Below are 22,309 nucleotides of genomic sequence, written 5' to 3'. Positions count from 1 at the left end.
CCCCAGGCACCAACATGCTGATGGTGGGGGTGCACGGCCCCAAGACCCCCTGCGAGGAGGTCTACGTCAAGCACGTGGGCAACCGCGTCTACAACGTCACCTACACCGTCAAGGAGAAGGGCGATTACGTCCTCATCCTGCGCTGGGGCGACGACAACGTCCCCGGCAGCCCCTACCGCGTCACTGTCCCCTGACCCCCCCGAACCCCCACCCCGAGAGGGGGAGGAGGCCCGGGGTCCCCAAGGGGACCTGGGGGGTCCCCAAGGGGTCCCGGCCCCACCAATAAAGCACTGGGAGACTCGGGGTGCTGTGGTCGCTGCGGGGGCTGGGGGGGTCCGGAGGAGTCTGGGGTGGGATATGGGGGCCCTGGGGGTCCGGGGCGGGATATGGGGACCCAGAGGGGTCCTGGGGTGGGAGAGGGGGTCTGGGGTGGGGTGCTGGGGGTCCCAGGGGGTCCGGGGTGGGATATGGGGACCCAGAGGGGGTCCTGGGGGTCCATGGCAGGAGATCGGGGAGGGGGGGCCCTGGGGGGTCTGGGGTGGGATACTGGGGTGCTGGGGTGGGCTCTGGGGGGTCCTGGGTGGGATATGGGGGCTCAGAGGGGGTCCTGGGGGTCCATGGCAGGAGATCGGGGGAGGGGGCCCTGGGGGGTCTGGGGTGGGATACTGGGGTGCTGGGGGGGCTCTGGGGGGTCCGGGGTGGGATATGGGGACCCAGAGGGGGTCCTGGGGGGTCCATGGCAGGAGATCAGGGGAGGGGGGGGTCCTGGGGGGTCTGGGGTGGGATATGGGGACCCAGAGGGGGCCCTGGGGTGGGAGAGGGGGTCTGGGGTGGGATATGGGGACCCAGAGGGGGTCCTGGGGGTCCATGGCAGGAGATCGGGGGAGGGGGGCCCTGGGGGGTCTGGGGTGGGATATGGGGACCCAGAGGGGTCCTGGGGGTCCATGGCAGGAGATCGGGGGAGGGGGGCCCTGGGGGGTCTGGGGTGGGATATGGGGACCCAGAGGGGGCCCTGGGGTGGGAGAGGGGGTCTGGGGTGGGGCGCTGGGGTGCTGGGGGTCCCGGGGGTCCGGGGTGGGATATGGGGACCCAGAGGGGGTCCTGGGGGGTCCATGGCAGGAGGTCGGGGCAGGTGGTGGCCCTGGGGGTCCCAAAGGGGTCCTGGACCCACCTGGGAGACTCGGGGTGCTGGGGGGCGTGGATTGTGGGGGGAACATGGGGTTGGGGGTCCTGGGGGGCCGGGTCCCATGGAGGGGGGTTCCCCGCCTCCCCTCAAGGGCACGGCGCGCTGCGCATGCGCGCGGCCGGGCCACGCCGAGCGGGGGCGCTCGGGGCGGGGCCACTGCGGCGGGGCGGGGCCATAGCTGCGGGGCAGGGCCAGAACGAGCAACGGGGTCGGAACGAGCAGCGGGGCGGGACCACGGCGGCGGGGCAGGGCCATAGCTGCGGGGGCGGGGCCAGAACGACCAACGGGGTCAGAACGAGCAGCGGGGCGGGGCCACGGGGGCGGGGCAGGGCCATAGCTGCGGGGGCAGGGCCAGAACGAGCAACGGGGTCGGAACGAGCAGCGGGGCGGGGCCACGGTGGCGGGGCGGGGCCATAGCTGCGGGGGCGGGGCCAGAACGACCAACGGGGTCGGAACGAGCAGCGGGGCGGGGCCACGGCGGCGGGGCGGGGCCATAGCTGCGGGGGCGGGGCCAGAACGACCAACGGGGTCAGAACGAGCAGCGGGGCGGGGCCACGGTGGCGGGGCGGGGCCATAGCTGCGGGGGCGGGGCAGACGGCCGGAGCGAGGGGCGGGACTATCCCTGCGTGGGCGGCGCCCGAAGGAGCAAGGGAGGCCGAGCGAGCAGCGGGGCGGGGCTAGCGCGGCGGGGCGTGGCCAGCACGGCGGGGCGGGGCCGGGGCAGCGGCGGAAGGAGCGGCGTGGGCGGGGCGACGGCGCCGTTGCCCGGGCGACGGTGGGCGTGGCCAGGCGGGGGGGGAAGGGGCGCGTCTTGCGCGGCGGCGCATGCGCGGCGGCGGCGGCTCCCGGTAGCGGCGGCCCCGGTGTCGGTGTCGGTGTCGGCCATGTCGGGCCGCGGGAAGCTGATCGCGGTGGTGGGCGACGAGGACACGGTGACCGGGTTCCTGCTGGGCGGCGTGGGCGAGCTGGACAAGCACCGCAGGCCCAACTTCCTGGTGGTGGAGAAGGAGACCAGCCTGGCCGAGATCGAGGAGACCTTCCGGTACGGGGGCACCGGCGGGCGGCGGCGGCGGAGGAGGCCTGGGGGTGGCTCCAGGGCGTGAGGGGGGTCCCGGGGGGGGGTCCCGGGGAATGGGGGCCTCTGGGGTGGAGGGGGTCCCGGGGAATGGGGGTCCGGGGGTGGGGGGGGTCACGGGGAAGGGGGTCCGGGGTGGGACGGTCCCGGGAAATGGGGGGTCCAGAGGATGAAGTGTCCCGGGGCAGGGGGTCCCGGGAATGGGGGGTCCGGGGTGGGGGTCACGGGGAATGGGGGTCCGGGGTGGGACTGTCCCGGGCATGGCGGGGTCCCGGGAAATGGGGGGGTCCAGAGGATGAAGTGTCCCGGGGCAGGGGGTCCCGGGAATGGGGGGGGGGTGTCAGGGGATGAAGGGTCCTGGGGAATGGGGGGAGGGGGAGCCGGGGATGAGGAAGGTCCCGGGGGTGGGGGGTCCCGGAGCATGGCGAGGGGTCCCGGGCATGGGGGGTCCCGGGGGTGGGGGAAGTCCAGGGGCTGAAGGGCCCCGGGGTGGGGAGGGTCTGGGGGGCGGGGGGGTGTCAGGGGGATGAGGGGTCTGGGGATGGGGGTCCCGGGGCATGACGGGGGGGTCCTGGGGGTAGGGGGTCCCGGAGGTGGGGGATGAGAGGGGTCCCGGGCATGGCGGGGGGGTCCTGGGGAATGGGGGGAGTCCAGGGGCTGAAGGGTCCCGGGGGTGGGGGGTCCCGGAGCATGAGGGGGTCCGGGGCGGGAGGGGGCCCCGGGGAATGGGGGGGGGCCAGGAGTCCCCGGTGGGGAGGCCTGGGGGTGCCTGGAGCCAGAGGGGGGGTGAAAGGGAGAGCCCCGGGGGTGGGGAGGGTCTGGGGGTCCCGGGGTCCGAGCGCTGCCCCCCGCCCCCAGGAGCTTCCTGAGCCGGGAGGACATCGGGATCGTGCTGATCAGCCAGTGCCTGGCGGAGCTGATCCGGCACGCCGTGGAGGCGCACGCCCGGCCCCTGCCCGCCGTCCTGGGGATCCCCCCCCAGGAGCACCCCTACGACCCCGCCAAGGACTCCGTCCTGCGCCGCGCCCGCGGCGTCTTCAGCCCCGAGGACCTCCGCTAGGCAACGCCCCCCCCCCCAAAAAAACCAACGACCAACCAGGCCCCCCTCCCCCCAAAACCCTGTCCTGGGGGTCCTCGCTCTGATCCGGGCGTCCCCACCCTGATGGAGGAGTCCACACATTGATCCAGGGGTCCCCACCCCACCCTGGGGGTCCTCACTCTGATCCGGGGGTCCCCACCTTGATCCAGGGGTCCCCACCCCACCCTGGGGGTCCCCACCCTGATCAAAGGGTCCCCACCCTGATCCAGGGGTCCCCACCCCACCCTGGGGGTCCCTGCCTTGATCCAGGGGTTCTCACTCCAATCCAGAGGTCCCCACCCTGATCTGGGGGTCCCCACCCCACCCCGAGGGTCCCCACCCCAGGGTGCTGGGGGGGTCCCGTGGGTGCCGGGGGGGTCCCGGCGCGGTCCCGTGACGCTGGCTCAGCCGTCCGGTGACGGGCGCCGGAGGGGGAAGTGCCACCGCCTCGGCCCTGCCGGCTCCCGCCCGACGCGGGGAGGGGACACCCCAAGGACACGAGGCGCCGGCGTTGTCACCGTCAGCGCGGCACCCCGGGGTGGGGTGGGGGTGTCCCCCAGGGTGCCCAGACGTTGTGTCCCGTGTGTGTCCCCCCCCCAGTGTCCCCAACACGTGCTGTCACTGCTCGCCGGCTGCTCTGCTCTGTGGGTCATGCTGTGGGGACAGTGAGGGGACAGCAGTGGGGACAATAGCGGGGACAGCAGGGCCTGGCAGCTCAGCGTGTTCCTGGCGGGGGGGGGACAAGGGACACGCTGTGGGGCACAGAGGGGATGGGGACGTGGCACGGGGACACGCTGTGGGGACACACAGGGGAGGGACAGGGACCTGGGGGTCACAGGCGGGGGGCTGGGGGGACAGGATTGGGCCCTGGGGGATGGGACACCCCCACCATGTCCCCAGTTCCCACTGACCCCATGTCCCTGCCCCCCCATGTCCTCAGCCCCAACAGCCTTGTCCCCATTCCCCCCATGTCCCTGTCCCCTGATGTCCCCAATCCCCATGTCCCTGTACTGCTGTCCCTGCTCCCCTTGTCCCCATGTCCCTGTCCCCCCATGTCCCCTGTCCCCCATGTCCTCAGCCCCACAGCTTTGACCCCCAGCCCCATGTCCCTGTCCCCTGATGTCCCCAATCCCCATGTCCCTGTCCTGCCGTCCCTGCTCCCCTTGTCCCCATGTCCCCTGTCCCCCATGTCCTCAGCCCCACAGCTTTGTCCCCCCTGTCCCCAGCCCCATGTCCTTGTCCCCCCCAGCCCCATGTCCCTGTCCCCTGATGTCCCCAATCCCCATGTCCCTGTCCTGCCCTCCCTGCTGTCCCTGTCCCCAGCCCCATGTCCCTGTCCCCAGCCCCACAGCCTTGTTCCCCTGCCCCCCATGTCCCTGCCCACAGCCTTGTCCCTCCCAGCCCCATGTCCCCAGTCCCCCCTGTCCCCTGATGTCCCCAATCCCCATGTCCCTGTCCCCTGTCCCTGCTCCCCCTGTCCCCAGCCCCACAGCCTTGTCCCCAATCCCCACATCCCTGTCCCCTCATGTCCCCACCCCCCTGTCCCCCTCCTCACATCCCCATCCCCCATGTCCCCAGCCCCACATCCTTGTCCCCCCTGTCCCCAGCCCCGTGTCCCCAGTCCCCCATGTCCCTGTCCCCCGATGTGGGGCTGGGTGGGGACCCCACCTTGGGGTGCTGGGTCCCTGCGGTGTGGGGGTCTGCGACTTGGGGGGGGGGGGACACACCCCACATCCCGGGGTGCTGGGTCCCCCCAGTGCCAGGGTGTGGGGCTCAGTGGGGACCCCAGACCTCGGGGGGCCGGGTCCCCCTGGTGCGGGGGTGCAGGGCTGGGTGGGGACCCCCAATCTCGGTCTGTGGGGATCGATGGGGCCCCCCCCCCCCGCAGTCTTGGGGTGCTGGGTCCCCCCGGTGTGGGGCTCAGCGGGGACCCCCCCATCCCGGGGTGCGCACACACACACGCGTGTGCAAGCACACGCGTGCACAGACACAGCTGCACGCAGGCGCACGCGTGTGCGCACACCCCCCCCCCCGTGTGCGTGCACGCCCACGCACCCTCGCCCACGCGCCCGGGGGGGCTGTGGGTGCTCCCCGCCCCCCCCCGTCCCCGCGGCCCGGACGTGTTGATCCTCTTTGTCCCCAAAGCGGCTTAGTGCGGCTCAGCGCCAGGACATGGTGACACCCGCCCTTGCACACCCGTCCGGGGGTGCCGAGGGTGCTCACGCCCCGGCCCCGGCCCTTGCACACCCATCCAGGGGTGCCCAGGGTGCTCACGCCCTGACCCCGGCCCTTGCACACCCGTCCAGGGGTGCCCAGGGTGCTCACACCCTGGCCCTTGCACACCCGTCCAGGGTGCTCACGCCCCGACCCCAGCCCTTGCACACCTGCCCGGGCGTGCCCAGGGTGCTCACGCCCCGGCCCTTGCACACCCGTCCAGGGTGCTCACGCCCCGGCCCCGGCCCTTGCACACCCATCCAGGGGTGCCCAGGGTGCTCACGCCCGGCCCTTGCACACCCGTCCAGGGTGCTCACGCCCGGCCCCAGCCCTTGCACACCTGCCCGGGCGTGCACAGGGTGCTCACGCCCCGGCCCTTGCACACCCGTCCAGGGTGCTCACGCCCCGGCCCCGGCCCTTGCACACCCGTCCGGGGGTGCCCAGGGTGCTCACGCCCCGGCCCTTGCACACCCGTCCAGGGTGCTCACGCCCCAGCCCCGGCCCTTGCACACCCGGCCCTTGCACACCCGCCCGGGGGTGCCCAGGGTGCTCACGCCCCGACATGCAGCTCTTGCACACCCACCCGGGCGTGCCCAGGGTGCTCACGCCCCGGCCCTCGCCCACCCGCCCGGGGGTGCCCAGGGAGGGGGTGTGCGCACCCCCTGTGCAGGCAGCGCAGGCAGGTGACGGCCTGGGAAGTGCAGGCAGGTGACCCGACAGGCAGGGGAAGCGGGCAGGCAGGGCAGGCGGTGCAGGCAGCGCAGGCGGTACCAGCAGTGCAGGCAGGCGATACTCCGGGCAGCGCGGGCAGGGGACACCCCCAGGCAGGACAGGCAGAGCAGGCAGCGCAGGCAGCACAGACAGTGCAGGTGGTGCAGGCAGGTTATTTCTTCAGGCAGCGCAGGCAGGGCAGGCAGGGGATACACCCAGGCAGCAGAGGCAGTGCAGGGAGGGCAGGGCGAACAGTGCAGGCAGGGGACACCTCCAGGCAGGGCGGGCAGGAGATACTCCCAGGCAGCAGAGGCAGCACAGGCAGTGCAGGCAGCACAGGCAGGAGATACCCCCAGGCAGCAGAGGCAGGGAGGGCAGGGCAGCGCAGGCAGGGCAGCGCAGGCAGCACAGGCAGGGCGGGCAGGGCAGGCAGCGCAGGCAGGGCAGTGCAGGCAGGGCAGTGCAGGCAGCACAGGCAGGGCAGGCAGGGCAGCGCAGGCAGCGCAGGCAGGGCAGGCAGCGCAGGCAGGGCAGTGCAGGCAGCACAGGCAGGGCGGGCAGCACAAGCAGGGCAGGGCAGGCAGCGCAGGCAGCGCAGGCAGGGCAGTGCAGGCAGGGCAGTGCAGGCAGCGCAGGCAGCGCAGGCAGGGCAGTGCAGGCAGGGCAGTGCAGGCAGCACAAGCAGGGCAGTGCAGGCAGCGCAGGCAGGGCAGTGCAGGCAGGGCAGTGCAGGCAGCACAAGCAGGGCAGTGCAGGCAGCGCAGGCAGGGCAGTGCAGGCAGCACAGGCAGGGCAGGCAGCGCAGGCAGGGCAGCCCCGCCCGCCGCGGCTCATCCCGCCGCTGATCCGCCCGCCCGTCCCGGCCCGGGCCGGGGCAGCAGCGCCGGGCAGGTAACGGGGGCCGGGGGCCGGAGCCCCGGGGGTCCCGGGGCGGGGGGCACCCTGAGGGCCCCCCGTGCCCCCCACCGGGGGGGATCCCCGGGGTGGGGGGGGGAGGGGGGGGGAGGATGGGGACCCCTCCACCCATCCCGGTGCGGGGGGGGGGTGGGGGTGGCAGATGGGGAGAGCCCCCCCTCCCCCTACCCTAATTACCGGCAGCTAATTGGGGGGGGGGAGGGTAGGACCAGCGTCTGGTGGGGGTGGGGCAGCGGGGGGGCACCATATGGCCCCCACCCCCACAGGAGGGGGGGGGCTGGGAGACCCCCCCCACCCCTGCAGACCCCATGGCGGGGGGGGACGACACACGCGTGTGGGGCACGCGGTGCGTGGGGGGGTGAACAGGCAGAGGGGACACGGGGGGGACACGGGGGACACGGCTGTCCCCACAGGGAGCGGTGGCGGCCTGGCGTGGGCACATCGCCCCCCGCATCGCCGGGGCCCGGCCGACCCCCAGCCACCGAGGCCGGTGAGACCACCCTGGGGACACCCTGGGGACACCCTGGGGACACCCTGGGGACAGGGGCACCCAAATGTGGGGCCCTGGGGTGGGGACCCAGGGGAAGGGGACCTCAGGGGTGGAGACCCAGGGGTGGGGACAGGGATGGGGTCCCAAGGGGAAGGGGACCCCCGGATGGGGGACAGGGGTGGGGACAGGGGTACGGGCACCCCAGAGGAAGGGGACCCAGGGGTGGGGACCCAAGGGTGGGGACATGGGCATGGGGACCCCAGGGGAAGGGGACCCAGGGGTGGGGACCCAGGGGTGGGGACATGGGCATGGGGACCCCAGGGGAAGGGGACCCAGGGAAGGGGACCCAGGGGTGGGGACATGGGCATGGGGACCCCAGGGAAGGGGACCCAGGGGTGGGGACCCAGGGGTGGGGACATGGGCATGGGGACCCCAGGGGAAGGGGACCCAGGGGTGGGGACATGGGCATGGGGACCCCAGGGGAAGGGGACCCAGGGGTGGGGACCCAAGGGTGGGGACATGGGCATGGGGACCCCAGGGGAAGGGGACCCAGGGGAAGGGGACCCAGGGGTGGGGACATGGGCATGGGGACCCCAGGGGAAGGGGACCCAGGGGTGGGGACATGGGCATGGGGGGACCCACACCCTGGGTCACAGAGATGGGGACAGGGGTGGGGACCCAGGGGTGGGGACCTGGGGATGGCAGGCGTGGGCCCGCGGCTGATGGGACACGGAGGTGGGGACGCAGGGGGCGAGGGACAGGGACACAGAGCCGGGGGTGCCAGCCCCCATCCTTCTCCCCCGGCCGCAGGCTGCCACCGAGGGCCCTGTCCCCGTCCCCGTCCCCAGTCCCCATGGCGGCACCGTCCTGCCCGGCCCTCCTGGCTACCTGCCTGGTGCTGCAGCTGGCCACGGGTGAGCACGGGCGGAGGGGTGGCACCGGGGACGCTGGGGACACCGGGGACGGGTGGGGGCACAGGGCTGGGAGGGAGCCGGTGGCTGGTGGGGCCATGGGGACCTGGAGATGGGGACCCAGAGATGGGGACCCTAAGGCATGGGGACCTTGGGGGTGGCAACCGTGACATATGGGGACCCAAGGGCATGGGGACCCAGGGGACGGGGTCACCAGGGAGTGGGGACCTGGGGAAGGGGACCCTGGAGGTGGGGACCCAGAGGTGGGCACCTGGGTGTAGGGACCCTGGTGACGGCAGCTCTCGGGGATGGGGACCTGGGGGCGAGGACCTGGGGGGCACGGGGACCAAAAGGGTGGGGACCCAGGGGGACACCAGCGACCCGGAGACAGGGGTCCAGGGAGTGGGACACGGGTGACGGTGACCTGCAGGCGTGGGCACCCTGGAGATGGGGACCTTAAGGCGTGGAGACCTGGAGATGGTGACCTAGGGGACAGGGACACCCAGGGGACGGGGACCCCCGGGCCGTGCACCCCATGGGCAGGGGGACAGGGGGTGGCCGGACGCGCGTCCCTGTCCCCTGACCCGGCGGTGGCGGCAGCCCGGGGCGACGGGTGCAGCGGCTTCGGGAACCTGTTCACGGAGATCGCGGAGAACAGCGCCCACGGGAGCCTGGTGGCCCGGCTGCCGGCGGCGGGGGACACGGGCGGCGCCGGGCTCCAGCTCTGCCTGGCCGGCACCGACGCCGCTTGGTTCTACCTGGACGGCCGCAGCGTGCGGCTCAACGTCTCGGCCGGGCGGGCCCTGGACCGTGAGGTGCTGCCGCTGCCACCACCCTGGGCCATCGGCCTCCGTCCATCCTGGGCCCACCTGCGTCCGTCCCGGGTCCTTCCTCCATCCATTGTCCGTCCTTCCTCCATCCATCGTCCTTCCTCCATCCATCCTCCACCCATCGTCCATCCTGGGTCCTTCATCCATCGTCCATTCACCCTGGGTCCTTCCTCCATCCATCGTCCTTCCTCCATCCATCCTCCATCCATTGTCCGTCCTTCCTCCATCCATCGTCCTTCCTCCATCCATCCTCCATCCATTGTCCGTCCTTCCTCCATCCATCGTCCTTCCTCCATCCATCCTCCATCCATTGTCCGTCCTTCCTCCATCCATCCTCCATCCATTGTCCGTCCTTCCTCCATCCATCGTCCTTCCTCCATCCATCCTCCATCCACCCTGGGTCCATCCTTGGTCCATCCTGGGCCCACCTGCGTCCATCCCGGGTCCTCCATCCATCGTCCATCCATTGTCCACCCTGGGTCCTTCCTCCATCCATCGTCCTTCCTCCATCCATCGTCCTTCCTCCATCCATCCTCCACCCATCGTCCATCCTGGGTCCTTCATCCATCATCCATCCACCCTGGGTCCTTCCTCCATCCATTGTCCATCCTCCATCCACCCTCCATCCATCCTGGGCCCACCTGCGTCCATCCCAGGTCCTTCATCCATCGTCCATCCTGGGTCCTTCCTCCATCCACCCTGGGTCCTTCCTGCATCCATCGTCCATCCATTGTCCATCCATCGTCCACCCTCCATCCATCCTGGGTCCTTCCTCCATCCATCGTCCTTCCTCCATCCATCCTCCATCCATCCTCCATCCTGGGTCCTTCATCCAGCATCCATTCACCCTGGGTCCTTCCTCCATCCATCGTCCTTCCTCCATCCATCCTCCATCCATTGTCTGTCCTTCCTCCATCCATCGTCCATCCATTGTCCATCCATCGTCCACCCTCCATCCCTCCTCCATCCACCCTGGGTCCATCCTTGGTCCATCCTGGGTCCCTCCTGGGTCCACCCTGGGTCCATCCTGCAGCGTCCATCCTCCATCCGTCCTCTGTCCTTCCTCCATCCGCCCGGGGTCCACCCTCCACCACCCTGCGCTGCCTCCACCTTCTGCCCATCCTGCACCCACCTCCGTCCATCCCGCACCCCCTGGGTGGGGTGTCCCTGTGGGGCAGCCCCCCACCCACCGTGTCCCCCTGCCCAACGCCCCGTCCCTTGCAGGAGCTGGAGTCCCCGGTGCTGATGGTGGCCCTGACGTGCACCGAGGACGGCTTCTCCCCGGTACGGCCACCGCGCCTGCGGGGACCCCAAGGGGTGCTGGGTGCTCCATGGGGCAGGGTCCCAGCCTGTGCCCCCCGCCGCGTCCCCTGGCAGGTCGAGTACCGGATCATCGTCCAGGTCCTCAACGAGAACGACAACCGGCCCCACTTCCAGGGGGCCACCGTCCTCACCCACAACGTCAGCGAGGTGCCGGGACGGGGACGGGGACGGGGACGTGGTTGTGGGGACAGGGATGGGGACGGGGATGGAGATGGGGATGTAGATGGGGACAGAGATGGGGACATGGTCATGGGGACATGGTCATGGTCATGGGGACAGGGATGGGGATGGGGACATGGTCATGGTCATGGGACAGGGATGGGGACAGGGATGGGGACATGGTCATGGTCATGGGGACAGAGATGAGGACGGGGATGTAGATGGGGACAGAGATGGGGACATGGTCATGGGGACAGGGATGGGGACATGGTCATGGTCATGGGGACAGGGACAGGGATGGGGACAGAGCTGGGGACATGGTCTTGGTCATGGGGACAAAGATGGGGACATGGTCATGGGGACAGGGATGGGGACGTGGTCATAGGGATGGGGACAGGGATGGGGACAGGCACCAGGACAGGGATGGTTGTAGGCACGGGGACAAGGATGGGGCTGGGACAGGGGTGGCCACGGGCATGGACTGGGGACGGGGATGGAGGTGGGGACAGGCACAGTCGTGGTCACGGGGACAGGGATGGGCACCAGGACAGGGATGGCCATGGGCATGGATTGGGGACGGTCATGGTCACGGTCACGGGGACAGGGACGGACACCAGGACAGGGGCATCATAGGGATGGCCATGGGGACAGGGATGGGCGCTGGGACAGGAATGGGGACAGGGACAGGGCTGGGAAGAGGGATGGTGGGGACGGGGACAGGGCTGGCGCTGGGAGAAGGTGGGGTGCCCAGGGGGGACGGGGACACCCAGGAGGGGACGGGGACACCCAGGAGGGGATGGGGACAGCCAAGAGGGATGGGGTCCCCCATGGAGGGATGGGGACATCCGGGAGGGACGGGGACAGCCAAGAGCGGACAGGGACACCCAAGAGGGACGGGGACACCCAAGAAGGGCTGGGGACACCCAGGAGGGGACAGGGACACCCAAGAGGGACAGGGACACCCAAGAGGGGCCAGGGACACCTAGGTGGGACGGGGACACCCAAGAGGGACAGGGACACTCAAGAAGGGCTGGGGACACCCAAGAGGGACGGGGACACCCAAGAGGGATGGGGACACCCAAGAGGGACAGGGACACCCAAGAAAGGCTGGGGACACCCAGGAGGGGACAGGGACACCCAAGAGGGACGGGGACACCCAAGAAAGGCTGGGGACACCCAGGAGGGGACAGGGACACCCAAGAGGGACGGGGACACCCAAGAAGGGCTGGGGACACCCAGGAGGGGACAGGGACACCCAAGAGGGACAGGGACACCCAAGAGGGGCCAGGGACACCTAGGTGGGACGGGGACACCCAAGAAGGGCTGGGGACACCCAAGAGGGACGGGGACACCTAGGTGGGACGGGGGCACCCAAGAAGGGCTGGGGACACCCATGGAGGGATGGGGACATCCGGGAGGGACGGGGACACCCAGGAGGGGACAGGGACACCCAAGAAGGGCTGGGGACACCCAAGAGGGACAGGGACACCCAAGAAGGGCTGGGGACACCCAGGAGGGGACAGGGACACCCAAGAGGGACAGGGACACCCAAGAGGGGCCAGGGACACCTAGGTGGGACGGGGGCACCCAAGAAGGGCTGGGGACACCCAGGAGGGGACAGGGACACCCAAGAGGGACAGGGACACCCAAGAGGGGCCAGGGACACCTAGGTGGGACGGGGACACCCAAGAAGGGCTGGGGACACCCAAGAGGGACGGGGACACCTAGGTGGGACGGGGGCACCCAAGAAGGGCTGGGGACACCCATGGAGGGATGGGGACACCCAAGAGGGACAGGGACACCCAAGAAGGGCTGGGGACACCCAAGAGGGACGGGGACACCCAAGAGGGACAGGGACACCTAGGTGGGACGGGGACACCCAAGAAGGGCTGGGGACACCCAAGAGGGGACGGGGACCCCCGGGAGCGTTTGGGGTCACCGGGGCGCGTTGGGGTGCGCGGGCGGTGACGCGTCGGCGCCGTCAGCTGGCGGCCGTGCACTCGGTGGTGTTCAGCACGCGGGCGGAGGACGCGGACGGGGACGCGCTGATGTACGTCATCGACACGGCCTCGGTGAGCCCGGGGGCGGGGATGAGGGGGGGGACGCGAGGCCGCGCGGGGGCGAGGGTGGCCGGGGAGGGGGGACGGGGGACACGGAGGGGACACCGGGGCCATCTGCCGGCGCTGAGCCCCCCGCCCCGGCCCCCAGCCCGACGCCAGGTTCTTCCGCATCGACCTGCCCAACAGCGGGAAGGTGGTGCTGGCCCGCGCCCTCGACTTCGAGAGCCGGCAGCAGCTGGAGGTGGTGGTCACCGCCGTGGTGAGCCCCCGCCACCGCCCGCACCCCTGCCCGCACCCCTGCCCGCGCCCCTGCCCGCACCGACCCCCTGGTGTGGGCACGGGGACCCGGAGGACACGCCGTGGCCCTTCCGCCCGCCCCGCGTCCCTGCGTCCCCTCGTGGCCGTGCCGTCTCCGTCCCCGTGGCCGTGCAGCCCCACTGCCGTGGGTCTGGGGACCTCGTGGCCGTGCCGTGTCCCTGCGTCCCCTCGTGTCCCTGCCATCTCTACCCCATGTCCGTGCAGCCCCACTGCCGTGGGTCTGGGGACCTCGTGGCCGTGCCGTGTCCCTGCGTCCCCTCGTGTCCCTGCCATCTCCACCCCGTGTCCGTGCAGCCCCACTGCCGTGGGTCTGGGGACCTCATAGCCGTGCCGTGTTCCCCCCATGTCCCTGCGTCCCCTCGTGTCCCTGCCATCTCTACCCCATGTCCGTGCAGCCCCACCGCCGTGGGTCTGGGGACCTCTGCCCACCCCACGTCCCTCTGTCCCCTCGTGGCCGTGCCGTCTCCGTCCCCGTGGCTGTGCAGCCCCACTGCTGTGGGTCTGGGGACCTCGTGGCCTTGCCGTGTCCCTGCGTCCCCTCGTGGCCATGCCATGTCCACCCTGTGTCCGTGCAGCCCCACCGCCGTGGGTCTGGGGACCTCTGCCCACCCCATGTCCCTGTGTCCCCTTGTGTCCGTGCCATCTCCGCCCCCGTGTCCATGCAGCCCCACTGCTGTGGGTCTGGGGACCTCATGGCCGTGCCGTGTCCCCCCCATGTCCCTGTGTCCCCTCCTGACCCTGCCATCTCCGCCCCGTGTCCCTGCAACCCCACTGCTGTGGGTCTGGGGACTTCGTGGCCGTGCCGTGTCCCCCATGTCCCTGCCATGTCCCCCCCCGTGTCCGTGCCACCTCCCTGCCGTGGGTCTGGGGACCTCGCGGCCACGCCATGTCCCCCCCACCTCCCTGCCCCCCTTGTGTCCCTGCCACCTCCACCCCGTGCCACCCCTCCGCCGTGGGTCTGGGGTCCTCGTGCCCGCGCCAGTCCTCGGGGTCCCCCGCGCCCACCCCACGCCAGCCCCGGCGACCCCGTCCCTCGTCCCCGCGCCGTGCCGCCGGCCGATCCCCGCTGTCCCCGCTAATTGGGGGTGACGTGACCCCGCCAGCCCCCGGCACCTGCCCTCAATCCCCCTCATTTCCCTAATGGGCGCCCGGCCCCCCCACGCCCGCGGGCCCTGCCGGGGGGGCACCCGCCTGCCGGCACCCCCTGCCCCGGGCCGGGACCTCGGGGACACCCCGTGTCCCCTGGGGGTCCCTGTCCCGTGGGGGGTCCAGCCCCTGGGTGTCCCTGTCCCACTGGGGTCCCCGTACCTGGGGGTCCCTGTCCCCTGTGGGTCCCCGTACCTGGGGGTCCTTGTCCCATGGGGGTCCCCGTGCCTGGAGGTTCTTGTCCCACAGGCGTCCCTCGGCCTTGGGGGTCCCTGTCCCATGGGGGTCCCTGTCCCTGGGTGTCCCTGTCCCATGGGGGTCCCTGTCGCATTGGGGTCCCTGTCCCATGGGTGTCCCTGTCCCATGGGGGCCCCTGTCCCTGGGTGTCCCTGTCCCATTGGGGTACCTGTCCCCTGGGTGTCCCTGTCCCATGGGGGTCCCTGTCCCTGGGGGTCCCTGTCCCTGGGTGTCCCTGTCCCATTGGGGTACCTGTCCCCTGGGTGTCCCTGTCCCCTGGGTGTCCCTGTCCCATGGGGGTCCCTGTCCCATGGGGGTCCCTGTCCCTGGGGGTCCCTGTCCCATGGGTGTCCCTGTCCCATTGGGGTCCCTGTCCCCTGGGGGTCCCTGTCCCTGGGTGTCCCTGTCCCATCAGGGGCCCCTGTCCCTGGGTGTCCCTGTCCCTGGGGGTCCCTGTCCCATGGGTGTCCCTGTCCCATTGGGGTCCCTGTCCCCTGGGGGTCCCTGTCCCTGGGTGTCCCTGTCCCATCAGGGGCCCCTGTCCCTGGGTGTCCCTGTCCCATGGGGGTCCCTGTCCCATGGGGGTCCCTGTCCCTGGGGGTCCCTGTCCCTGGGTGTCCCTGTCCCCTGGGGGCCCCTGTCCCTGGGTGTCCCTGTCCCATTGGGGTCCCTGTCCCCTAAGGGTCCCTGTCCCATGGGGGGCCCAGTCCCTGGGGGTCCCTGTCCCTGGGGGGTCCCTGTCCCCGGCGGGGGGGACGACACAGCCTGCGCCCAGCCGGGCAGCACCCCCGGCGTCTCCCAGCGGGCAGGGCTGGGGGGCAGGCAGGGGCAGGCAGGGCTCGGCCCCCCCCGAGCAGGGTCTGGGGGAGCTCTCTGCCCCCCCCCCCCCCATGCCGTCCGTCCGTCCGTCCGTCAGGAGATGAACACCAAGGAGCGGTTCAACGCCTCCGCCCGCGTGCGGGTGAACGTGCAGGACGGGGACGACCAGTACCCCCAGTTCCTGCCCTGCACCCCCCGCGCCCACCGCGGCCTCACCGTCTGCACCAGCCCCGTCTACACCGCCAACGTCACCGAGGGCCAGCTCCAGGTGGGGACGCGGGGACGGCGGGGGGGCTGGGGTCAGGGGGTGCCAGGGGGCTGAGGTGGGACCCCCCCCCCCGCCCCCCGTGTTGCCCACCCACCCAGGGGGGTCCCCTGAGCTTCAGCCCCGGCTCCGTCTACGCCGAGGACGGGGACAGGGGCTTGAGGGCGGCCGTCACCTACGCGCTGCTGGCAGGTACGGGGACACGGGTGGGCAGGGACGCGGGGACACGGGTGGGCAGGGACACACGGACACGGGTGGGCAGGGACGCGGGTGGGCAGGGACACAGAGGCAGGGGTGGGCAGGGATGGGTGGGCAGGGACATGGGGACATGGGTGGGGAGGGATGGGTGGGCAGGGACACACGGACACGGGTGGGCAGGGACGTGGGGACACGGGTGGGCAGGGACGGGTGGGCAGGGACACACGGACACGGGTGGGCAGGGACGTGGGTGGGCAGGGACGTGGGGACACGGGTGGGCAGGGAAGGGTGGGCAGGGACACACGGACACGGGTGGGCAGGGACACAGGGACACGGGTGGGCAGGGACGTGGGTGGGCAGGGACGTGGGGACACGGGTGGGCAGGGATGGGTGGGCAGGGACGTGGGGGCAAGGGGGGGCAGGGATGGGTGGGCAGGGACACACGGACACGGGTGGGCAGGGACGTGGGGACACGGGTGGGCAGGGATGGGTGGGCAGGGACACACAGACACGGGTGGGCAGGGACGCGGGTGGGCAGGGATGTGGGGACACGGGTGGGCAGGGATGGGTGGGCAGGGACACGGGTGGGCAGGGACGTGGGGGCATGGGTGGGCAGGGACACACGGACACGGGTGGGCAGGGACACACGGACATGGGTGGGCAGGGATGCGGGGGCGGGGGTGGGCAGGGACACGGGTGGGCAGGGACGTGGGGGCATGGACACACAGACGCGGGTGGGCAGGGACACGGGTGGGCAGGGACACACGGACACGGGTGGGCAGGGACGTGGGTGGGCAGGGACATGGGGACACAGGTGGGCAGGGATGGGTGGGCAGGGACACACGGACACGGGTGGGCAGGGACGTGGGGACACGGGTGGGCAGGGATGGGTGGGCAGGGACACACGGACACGGGTGGGCAGGGACGCGGGGACACGGGTGGGCAGGGACGGGTGGGCAGGGACACACGGACACGGGTGGGCAGGGACGCGGGTGGGCAGGGACGTGGGGACATGGGTGGGGAGGGATGGGTGGGCAGGGACACACGGACACGGGTGGGCAGGGACGCGGGTGGGCGGGGACGTGGGGACATGGGTGGGCAGGGACAGGTGGGCATGGACACATGGACACGGGTGGGCAGGGACACAGGTGTGCAGGGACACATGGACATGGGTGGGCAGGGACACGGGTGGGCAGGGACACAGAGGCAGGGGTGGGCAGGGACGCAGGTGGGCAGGGACGTGGGGACGTGGGTGGGCAGGGATGGGTGGGCAGGGACACACGGACACGGGTGGGCAGGGACACAGGGACACGGGTGGGCAGGGACGTGGGTGGGCAGGGACGTGGGGACACGGGTGGGCAGGGACACACGGACATGGGTGGGCAGGGATGCGGGGCATGGGTGGGCAGGGACACGGGTGGGCAGGGATGGGTGGGCAGGGACACACAGACACGGGTGGGCAGGGACACGGGTGGGCAGGGACACACGGACACGGGTGGGCAGGGACGTGGGTGGGCAGGGACGTGTGGGCATGGACACATGGACACGGGTGGGCAGGGACACACGGACATGGGTGGGTATGGACACATGGGTACAGGTGGGCAGGGACATGGGCGGGCAGGGATGCGTGGGTGTGGACACACAGACATGGGTGGGCGTGGACACACGGACACGGGTGGGCAGGGACACGTGGGCGGGGTGGGAAGGGGCACAGGGGCATGGACACACGGACATGAGTGGGCAGGGGCACACGGACATAGGCACACAGACACGGGTGGGCATGGACACATGGACACGGGTGGGTATGGACACACGGACATGGGTGGGCGTGGGCAGATGGACGTGGACACATGGACGTGGGTGGGCCTGGGTGGGCAGGGGCACACAGACGTGGGTGGGCGTGGACACACGGACATGGACATGGGTGGGCAGAGCCGGCCGCCGTGCCGGGGGGGGTCACAGGGCCAGTCCCCCCCCGCGCCCCCCAGTCCCTGGGGCAGGCGGTGCCGGGGGGTCCACGCTGGTGGGGGGTCCGTGCCGGGGGTCCCTGTGGGGGTCCCTGCCGGGGAGGTCCGTGCTGGGGGTCCCTGTGGGGGGTCCCTGCCGGGGAGGTCCGTGCCGGGGGTCCCTGTGGGGGTCCCTGCCGGGGGTCCGTGCTGGGGGTCCCTGCCGGGGGTCCGTGCCGGCACCACCCAATTGCCGGGATCCAATGGGGCCCCACGGGTGCAAATTGCATAAAGGGATCGGGCGGGGGGCCTAATCCCCCCGTGACGGGGGGCTGCAGGGTGACGGGGTGTTATGGCACCCAAGGGTGCTCCAGCCCGGAGGGGTTACCCCCCCAGTATTGGTGCTCGAAGGGTTAATAAGCCCCCCATCTGTTCCCCCCCCCCCCAAAAAAAAAGATGGGGGCCCTCCCAGCCCTGGGGGTGCAGGCTTGAAGGTGCGGGGGGGACACACATTGGGGACCCCCAGGGATGCCCTGGGGGGGGGATTCCCACCGTGCCCCGTGGCGGGGGAGGGGTGAGGGTCCCTGGGGGGTCGGGGTCCCCAGCGGAGCCCTGCCCCCCGCCCCCAGGCCAGGAGAGCGGCCGCTTCCACATCGACAACGCGACGGGGGCCATCACGCTGCTGCGGGCCGTGGAGAGCAGCCGGCGGACCCCCGCCATCAGCCTGAGCGTCATGGTGGGGGCACCCGGGGGTGGGGGGACCCAGGGTGGGGGATGTGTGGGGAGATGGGGGGCACCCGGGGAGATGGGGGCACCCCGGGGGGCAGGGAGCCCGGGGGATGGGGATGAGGGGGGAGATGGGGGTACCCGGGGATGGGGTCCCTGGGGGATGGGGGTGCCCGGGGGATGGGGATGTGTGGGGAGATGGGGTCCCTGGGGAGTGGGGGGCAGCCAGGGTAGGGGATGTGTGGGGAGACGGGGGCACCCGGGAGATGGGGGCACCCCGGGGGGGGGAGCCCGGGGGATGGGGGTCCCTGGGGGATGGGGATGAGGGGGAGATGGGGGTACCCGGGGATGGGGGTACTTGGGGATGGGGGTACCCAGGGTGGTGGGGGTACCTGGGGAGATGGGGGTCCCTGGGGGAGTGGGGGCAGCCAGGGTAGGGCATGTGTGGGGAGATGGGGGCACCCGGGGAGATGGGGGTACCCGGGGGATGGGGGTCCCTGGGGGATGGGGATGTGTGGGGAGATGGGGGCACCCGGGGGATGGGGGCACCCCGGGGGGTGGGGGGCCCGGGGATGGGGCTGAGGGGGGAGATGAGGGGCACCCAGGGAGGTGGGGGGCACCCAGGGTGGGGGATGTGTGGGGAGATGGGGGTCCCCGGGGCGGTGGGTGCTGCCCGGGGCCGGGTGACCCCCATGGCACCGGGGGCTTCCCCCGGCGCTGCGGTGCCGGGCAGCACCCATGGGTGCAGGTTGGCGGGTGGGGGGGGGGGGCTCACGGCGGGTGCCCCCTCCCCTCCCCTCCCCCACCCCCGCAGGCCTCGCAGGTGAACGACGCCAACAAGTACGCGGTGACGCAGGCGGTGGTGCGGGTGCTGGCCGCCAACCGGCACCCGCCGCGCTTCGCCCGCTCGACGTACCGGGCCTTCGTCCCCGCCGGCACGCACGAGGCCGCGCTCCTCCTCACCTTCGGCGGGCGGGTGCTGGCCCTGCGCGCCCACGACCCCGACTTCCCCGAGGTGGGTGCGGGCAGGGTGCGGGCAGGGTGCGGGCAGGGGCGCAGGGAGATGGAGGCGGGTGCGGGCAGGGGGCTGAGGCAGGGTGCAGGCAGGGTGTGGGCAGGGGTGCAGGGGGACGGAGGCGGGCACAGGCAGGGATGCGGGCAGGGTGCGGGCAGGGGTGCGGGCAGGGTGCAGACAGGGGTGCAGGCAGGGTGCGGGCAGGGTGCGGGGGGACGGAGGTGGGCACAGGCAGGGATGCAGGCAGGGTGCGGGCAGGGTGCAGACGGGTGCAGGCAGGGGCGCAGACAGATGGAGGCAGGTGCGGGCAGGGATGCAGGCAGGGTGCAGACACAGGTGCAGGCAGGGATGTGGGCAGGGTGCGGGCAGGGGCGCAGGGAGATGGAGGCGGGCACAGGCAGGAGTGCGGGCAGGGTGCGGGCAGGGTGCGGGGGGACGGAGGCAGGCACAGGCAGGGTGCGGGCAGGGTGCGGGGGGACAGAGGCGGGCACGGGCAGGGGTGCGGGCAGGGTGCGGGCAGGGTGCGGGCAGGGGGCTGAGGCAGGGTGCCCCCCGCAGGGTGTGAACCCCCAGGTGCGGTACAGCCTGCGCCCCGCCGCCGGCCGCGGGCAGCTCTTCCAGGTGATGCCCAACGGGCTACTGGTGGCCCGCGCCGACCGCCTGCGGCCCAGCCAGGCCTTCAGCCTGCAGGTGGGGGGGCTGGGGGGACAAGGGGGTTGGGGCTATCGGGGGTGGGGGTACAAGGGGGCTGGGGGCACCAGGGGGCTGGGGGTCACCAGGGGAATTAGGGGTACCGGGGAGTTGGGGGCACCGGGGGCTGGGGATACTGGGGAGATTGGGGGTACAAGGAGACTTGGGGGCACCGGGGGTTGGGGGTACAAGGGGAGTTGGGGGCACCGGGGAGGTTGGGGGTACCAAAGGGGTTGGGGGCACAGGGGGCTGGGGGTAGCAGGGGAGTTGGGGGCACCGGGGGGTTGGGGGCACGCTGGGGACGGGGCCATGGGGGGGACACGGTGGGGGCTGGTGGTGGGACCCAAGGCGGGGGGGGGGGGAAATGGGGGAGGAAATCAGAGGGGCAGGGCCCCACCCCGGGGGTGGGGGGGGAGCACCCGTGGGAGCCCCGCGGCGCAGGGAGGGACCCGGGGGGACCCTGGGCCCGTGTCCCCCCGGGGGCACCCCGGGGTCCCCCCGCCGCCCCCAAGTGCCGCCGGTCCCCAGGTGCTGGCGAGGGACGAGGAGTCGGGGGAGACGGCGAACGCCACGGGGGAGCTGGAGGTGCAGGGGCCGGGGCAGGCGGGTACGGAGGGGGCTCTGCCCCCCAGGCCCCTGCCCCACAGCACCGGCACCCCCCAGGTCCCCTCCTGCCCCACGGCACCGGGACACCCCCAGGGATGGGGTCCCCTCCTGCCCCACGGCACTGGGCTCCCCCCAGGAATGGGGTCCCCCCCTGCCCCACGGCACCAGGACCTCCCCCCCCCAGAGTCCCCTCCTGCCCCACGGCACCGGCACCCCCCAGGTCCCCTCCTGCCCCACGGCACCGGGACACCCCCAGGGATGGGGTCCCTCCTGCCCCACGGCACCAGGACCCCCCCAGGTCCCCTCCTGCCCCACGGCACCGGGACACCCCCAGGGCTGGGGTCCCCCCCTGCCCCACGGCACCAGGACCCCCCCAGGTCCCCTCCTGCCCCACGGCACCGGGACACCCCAGGGATGGGGTCCCCTCCTGCCCCACGGCACCAGGACCCCCCAGGTCCCCCCCTGCCCCACGGCACCGGGACACCCCCAGGGATGGGGTCCCCTCCTGCCCCACGGCACCAGGACCCCCCCCAGGTCCCCTCCTGCCCCACGGCACCGGGACACCCCCAGGGATGGGGTCCCCTCCTGCCCCACGGCACTGGGCTCCCCCCAGGAATGGGGTCCCCCCTGCCCCACGGCACCAGGACCTCCCCCCAGAGTCCCCTCCTGCCCCACGGCACTGTGACACACCGAGGAACGGGGTCCCCTCCTGCCCCATAGCACCATGACCCCCCAGTGCTGGGGTCCCCCTGCCCCCCAGCCCCATGTCCCTCCAGGGTCCCCCAGCCCCCTGCCCCCCAATGCTGGGGTCCCCCTGCCCCCAGCCCCTGCCCCCCAGGGTCCCCAGCCCCCTGCCCCCCAGTGCTGGGGTCCCCCAGCCCCCAGCCCCCTGCCCCCCAGTGCTGGGGTCCCCCTGCCCCAGCCCCTGCCCCCCCAGGGTCCCCCTGCCCCCAGCCCCGTGCCCCCCAATGCTGGGGTCCCCCTGCCCCCAGCCCCTGCCTCCCCAGGGTCCTCCCAGCCCCCTGCCCCCCAGTGCTGGGGTCCCCCTGCCCCCAGCCCCCTGCCCCCCAATACTGGGGTCCCCCTGCCCCCAGCCCCTGCCCCCAGGGTCCCCCAGCCCCCAGCCCCTGCCCCCCAATACTGGGGTCCCCCTGCCCCTGCCCCCCAGTGCTGGGGTCCCCCTGCCCCCAGCCCCCAGCCCCCTGCCCCCCAATGCTGGGGTCCCCTGCCCCCCAGGGTCCCCCAGCCCCTGCCCCCAATGCTGGGGTCCCCCAGCCCCCAGCCCCTGCCCCCCAATGCTGGGGTCCCCCTGCCCCCCCAGGGTCCCCCCAGCCCCCTGCCCCCCCAATGCTGGGGTCCCCCTGCCCCCAGCCCCGTGCCCCCCAGGGTCC

General features: G+C 72.6%; 3 protein-coding genes across 3 annotated transcripts in view; all 3 read left to right on the top strand.

Annotated features, from left to right (window-relative positions):
- FLNC (filamin C) overlaps positions 1–303 on the top strand; it is a 64,339-nt gene extending 64,036 nt beyond the window's left edge. The window contains 1 exon segment of the mRNA XM_072856559.1: positions 7–303. Coding sequence (XP_072712660.1) covers positions 7–194 — 188 coding nt within the window. The 3' untranslated portion in view covers positions 195–303.
- A 1,735-nt stretch (positions 304–2,038) lies between these two features.
- On the top strand, positions 2,039–3,966 carry ATP6V1F (ATPase H+ transporting V1 subunit F). Its single transcript, XM_072856544.1, has 2 exons — positions 2,039–2,228; positions 3,120–3,966. Exons 1-2 carry the CDS (start codon positions 2,071–2,073, stop codon positions 3,319–3,321), a joined length of 360 nt encoding a protein of 119 aa, XP_072712645.1. The 5' UTR covers positions 2,039–2,070; the 3' UTR covers positions 3,322–3,966.
- A 3,611-nt stretch (positions 3,967–7,577) lies between these two features.
- On the top strand, positions 7,578–21,646 carry LOC140649113 (cadherin-related family member 5-like). The gene is made up of 14 exons (XM_072855830.1): positions 7,578–7,669; positions 8,480–8,583; positions 9,181–9,395; positions 10,635–10,694; positions 10,788–10,880; positions 12,878–12,964; positions 13,101–13,211; positions 15,570–15,740; positions 15,839–15,929; positions 18,511–18,617; positions 19,422–19,622; positions 20,181–20,312; positions 20,841–20,919; positions 21,639–21,646. Exons 2-14 carry the CDS (start codon positions 8,523–8,525, stop codon positions 21,644–21,646), a joined length of 1,416 nt encoding a protein of 471 aa, XP_072711931.1. The 5' UTR covers positions 7,578–7,669; positions 8,480–8,522.
- The last annotated feature ends 663 nt before the right edge of the window (positions 21,647–22,309 follow it).

This window comes from Ciconia boyciana, chromosome 1 (assembly GCF_034638445.1).
Source record: "Ciconia boyciana chromosome 1, ASM3463844v1, whole genome shotgun sequence".
Taxonomy (NCBI): Eukaryota; Metazoa; Chordata; class Aves; order Ciconiiformes; family Ciconiidae; genus Ciconia; species Ciconia boyciana.
The sequence above is the reverse complement of the archived record's forward strand: the minus strand, read 5'-3'. Positions and strand labels throughout refer to the sequence as shown.